Source organism: Verticillium alfalfae, genomic scaffold, assembly GCF_000150825.1.
Source record: "Verticillium alfalfae VaMs.102 supercont1.3 genomic scaffold, whole genome shotgun sequence".
Lineage (NCBI taxonomy): Eukaryota > Fungi > Ascomycota > Sordariomycetes > Glomerellales > Plectosphaerellaceae > Verticillium > Verticillium alfalfae.
This window is the reverse complement of record NW_003315036.1, coordinates 124,541-129,350: the sequence shown is the minus strand read 5'-3', so window position 1 is coordinate 129,350 and position 4,810 is coordinate 124,541. Positions and strand designations below refer to the sequence as shown.

At 53.8% G+C, this 4,810-nt stretch overlaps 1 protein-coding gene across 1 annotated transcript; it reads right to left on the bottom strand.

Annotated features, from left to right (window-relative positions):
- Positions 1 to 3,353: 3,353 nt before the first annotated feature.
- Positions 3,354 to 4,558, bottom strand: VDBG_02555 (Delta(14)-sterol reductase; the record flags this gene model as incomplete). Its single annotated transcript, XM_003006370.1, has 3 exons — positions 3,354 to 4,084; positions 4,139 to 4,443; positions 4,494 to 4,558. 3 exons carry the CDS (start codon positions 4,556 to 4,558, stop codon positions 3,354 to 3,356), a joined length of 1,101 nt encoding a protein of 366 aa, XP_003006416.1.
- Positions 4,559 to 4,810: the final 252 nt, after the last annotated feature.

The window sequence follows — 4,810 nt, the reverse complement described above, 5'->3', positions numbered from 1 at the left end:
CCATGGCGAAGGGTAGTGCGGAGGGGAAAAGGCGAGCTCGCTAGAGCTGTTAGCCTGGCGCTGAGGATACTGGTCAGCATTGGATCGAATGTCAATTCCAAGGGAAACAGAGTCCGTGTCGGCGAGGCTTGGTGACGAGATGTCGATAACGGGGGTCAAGGCTCTTAAAAGTAGAATACTGGGGAGAAACATGGTACTCGGGCACGAGACATGAACGATTGTGATGAAGTGAAAGCCCGCTCTTTGCGGCTGGATATTGCTCGAAAACGAAGATGAAGTGGTGCTATGTCGAATGTTTGAAGAGCGTGGGTTCACATAGAACAGAGGATCAAAAGGGAAAGCACAAATGCGGTGTGGGTACCCTGGGGTTGATTCGGGTTGAGGAAAGCACGACTACTCAATCGCCGTTACGGTGCAGGCTTGGTTTCCTCGTGAAAAGAGGCAAGTACGTACCTTGAGCTTGGGTTGTCCCGCAGAGACACACCCGCTGGCTGCCAGCAAAGCAGTAGCGATGGCCAGCTTCATGGTATCGGTCAAGCTTGCAGTCCGGGCAATGGTCGTCCAATGATGCTCAATATCTAGAGTACCTTATACAACCATCGGGTAAAGGCAGACTTAGATCCGTCGCAATCTTATCTGATAGGAAAAGGTCGAGTCGCGGGTAGTTGCTTTGCAAGGGTCTCAAGTTGTAACGGGCGTGGCTACTGAAGACCCAGGTCGTCAAGATCTGAGAGGCAGCCGAGGAAGACTGGCCTTATAACCTAATGCTGGGCAACTTCGGATATTCCGGGTTGAGGGGGACTACCTTGGGCAAGGATGGTGGGAGAACAAGGAGAGCTTGGTCAGGGATGGCAGGTGGATATGGGTGCGGCAGCAAAGGGAAGTCGGATGCCAAACAACCTGGTTCATCTTTGCGGAGTGGATGGAAACACGATGGCGGGCCTGACGATTATATCGAAACACGCCCAAGTGCCGGGCAGGATTCGGCTCGCTACTCAGTCCTTCGGAGGCTGTGGGCCTGAGAACCACGTAAAATGGACGGCTAGTATTCAGTTAATTCGCAGCCGGCTGCAAATAAGGACTGGCGATCACAAGTAAGGTTCTAGAAGCCATGTTGGGGGGGCACTGAGCCATGGGAACACAGCGTGTGGTCTCTGCAGGCGGCCATATCGGGCAGCCAGTCTCGAGGCGCGAGACAGCTCGTGTTGACAGGCCATGAGGAGAAAAGGGCCGATCAAGATGCAAGATTGAACCGACTCAGATGGTGGGAAGGACTGGGTAATAGGGAGTAAGGTGGCAGTGGTGAAGTGATGATCGACAAGGGCGCCGCTCAAAGTGGTGAGCAAGTGACGATGTTGACGCACACGGGAGAGGGGTGCAGGGTGTTTGGACGACATCAAAGACACTTATTGCGGCTGCTCAGCTTGGCGCTGCAGGAGGTACCTTGTCCGTCACTGGCAAGTGCCGGCCAGTGCGCGTCTCGCAAAAACCGATGGGTACCTTAGCCGACCAGTGCGGGGGAGAATGGAGCTCCCCCCTCCCCCCAAAGTTTTGTTCGAGTCTCGAGCCCTCCCACAGGATATCATGACTTCATGGCACCATATTGGATGGACCCAAGCCGACGAATGCAACGCTGGACGCTGTTCATGCATGCACCGGGCAGTGCTGGGACAAAAACACCGACAATTGTGCCCCATTATGGGAGTACAGGCGTGGCTCGCCAAGGGGGATAAAGGTTGAGCTGAAGCACAAGCAAGCAACACACTACTACCGGATCCAGGGAGTTGCAAAAGCAATGACAGGCTTAATTTCCTTCTTTCGACAACAAGGAGATTGTCTTGAGATGGAGGGTTTGGGCAGCGTCTCAATTGATTCTAAGTCAGCTGCAAATGCCTCGTGTTTCTTGCAGGAGCTGGACCAGATTGACTGCATTTGAGAAGCATCTTTTTGACGCTTGTAATCACGCCGAATAGCGGCTGGTGAACACCAAGCCGCATACTTGGATCAAGCTTGCGGCTATGCTCACTCACCAGGCCGCCTCACTCGGAACGATGACCTCAGCTCCAGCCTCAGCGTGACGCAACCTTCAAGGTGACAGTGCTCCACTGTATATCGAATGACCTTGCCCCCTCTTCTCCCTTCCCACACTCGCATCTGAGCCTCTTCTGTACGCTGAAAGCCACCCGCTGCAACCTCCAACCGCCATGTCCCACCCACATCCTGAACGGTCGATCAAGAGCCCTCAACCCTCATTTTAACGGCCAACCACGATTTCTTCTCTCTTCCCCACACCGAGGTCCGGCTTACATGGAGACGCCGTGGCATCAATCGCGGGGTAGGAAGATGGAGTGGCTGACTGGTCCCGGTAGTCAAGCAGCTATTTCCCTTCTTCAACCGTTAGCGTACGCGGTGCCCACGCGGCGGTCGGGCCGTTCAAGTGAAAATCACACAATCCAGAAGCAAGTAGGTGCTTTAATGCCTGTTAGCCAAGAGACACCACGCAGACCTTCCCCGCCCTGGTGGACGTGTGGTAGTGTCATAGGCCCTCATTTGTGTACGATTTAATTGTAGTCATAGTTCTATTTCCCAAGCTGGTCACTTGAGCTGCAGAATCCAGCAGGGTTCATGATATTCGGATTATCACCATGTCCGCAAATCCTTCATTTAGATGGTTGGGTTTGGTGGATTTCAACAAGTTTGGTTCAAGAACAGTTTTTGAACGTATTACCAAGTTTATTGAGTAATGTAATTTTACATCTGCGCCTCTACTCCGCATGGCACAGTGTCCGCCATCCGGGCTTGGGTCCCAAGATCCCAGGCCTGGCGAGCCGTGATTTTGTGACATGTCAAAACCCGCTATCACGCCCGGACGCGCAGCCTAACCCCACAGTCTGAAGTCATGGGTCGTGAAGAAAAGGACCGAAGTATGCAGACTGATGGGAGACCCGTACCGCCTAATACACGCCAGGAAGAATCTTCCACCTGACAATCTTCTTGTACTTCTCCCAGTCATCACGTACTTTACGTGCGCCACTTTGTCATCGGTCGCGGCCGTCGCGGTGGATGAGCAGGATCGCGGAAGTAAAAGCACGTAGAAAGTACGTAATAAGGAATGGCCCCAGGCCGCGAGTAGTACCTTGGTACAACCTCCACGAACCGTCAAAGAGTCTTGGAAGGCACCCTCTACGCCCCTGCTCCAACTAGGCCGGGAACCCCGCAGTCAGAAATCTGGTAACCCGACATGCCTGTGGGAAGAGAAGATGGGCCACGCCTGAAGCCAATCGCCGAGGTAGTTAATGTGGCGGGCGACACCCCACCAGCCAGAGATGAGAAGGCGAGTGCCAGCCTTGGTCTCAATGTACTTTGAGATGGGCAACGCTGGGGTCGTTGGGGTTGGTGCCGGAACTTTGTTTTTTCTGGTTGTTGGAGGCACGGAAGATGTAATAGGCCAGGCAGATGGTAGCTCCAATGGTAGTCACCTGAAAGGCGTTCAGGGACACGGGGTACATGGACAGGTACCGCGTCTGCATAGAGTAGACGAATGGAAGCCATGCAATGTCGCCAAAGGACAGCATGAAGCCGAACCCATCGGTGGTGATGTCGATGGTCGTCAGAATGGCAGGCTCGTTCCACCAGCAATCTACCGTGTAGAGGAACTGAATGGCCGAAATGAAGACAATGCTGTTGGAAACGAAGCCAAATGTGCGGTACTGCTTGGCGATCCAGGCAAGATTGAGGATGGCCCAGCCGAGAAGACCAGGGCGGACCTCCATCCAGTGCTTGATGTCAACCTCGCCAATGATTGGGATCGTGACGCGCGGGTTGAGCTCGCGGCCAATGAACCAGTCGTAAATGAGGTTGCCTGAATGGCCACCCTCGGCAAGCTCGCGGTTCTCCTTATTCCCAGGCTTGACGCTGAAGCTGCGGATGTAGACATAGGTGGCAATAACAAACGCTAAAATCATATTGGCCGTGAGAATCTGTATATAGTTGTCGGAGATGTAGACCCAGAGAGCCCAGTCGGCACCCTCAAGGGCAGTCCCGGCGGCGAGGATCGCAACGATGAACATGCTGGATGCAAAGGCTGAGCTTAATTAGAATTCGGTGATTTAGTAGAAGGAATGGAAACACAACATACAGTTGAACCTGTACTTCAACTTGCCGCCGGTGGCCAGTACGACACCATCTACTTCCTGAGCAGGAAGGAACCGGTACAGTAGGGCGTTGAAGAAGAAGTAGCCAACGACGGCCAGAGTAGCGTTAATACTACCCAGGCCCCAAACGCCTTGTTCTGGCCATCCAACCTCACGTTTGAGCTGCGCCAAGTCGATATTTTTCGGGTCAAGGAGAGAGGGGGCAGGGCAGCCGGAGACGTCGTTGCAGGCGAATGCGAGGGCGTACACGACAATAGGGAGGATGGTAGAAACGCCGGCAGTACCCCAACTAGAGATTGTCAATCACATTCTGCCTCGTCTTTCTTGGGTAAAACTTACGGTCCGCCAAAGTGGTAGCCATGGGGCGGGGCGCTCGATGCGACCTCCTTTTTCTGTCCAGCCATGGTGTAGTTCGTGTCTATGTTATTGCTGGTGTACTGCTGGTCGATGATGGGCGCGCAGGCTCTCTCTCTTATGGAAGAGGGAGAATAGACACTGCTCGGAATGCGCGGGGGCCGATTCGCGACAGTTGGCGCGAACTTGAGGAAGGCCCAAAAGAAGCTTTGCAGCCGGGGATCTTGTCTTCCGGGTGACCTGACGAGTTGAAGCACGGTCGGGTTGATTCAATTTCCATGATGCTCATACTTGATTGGTCC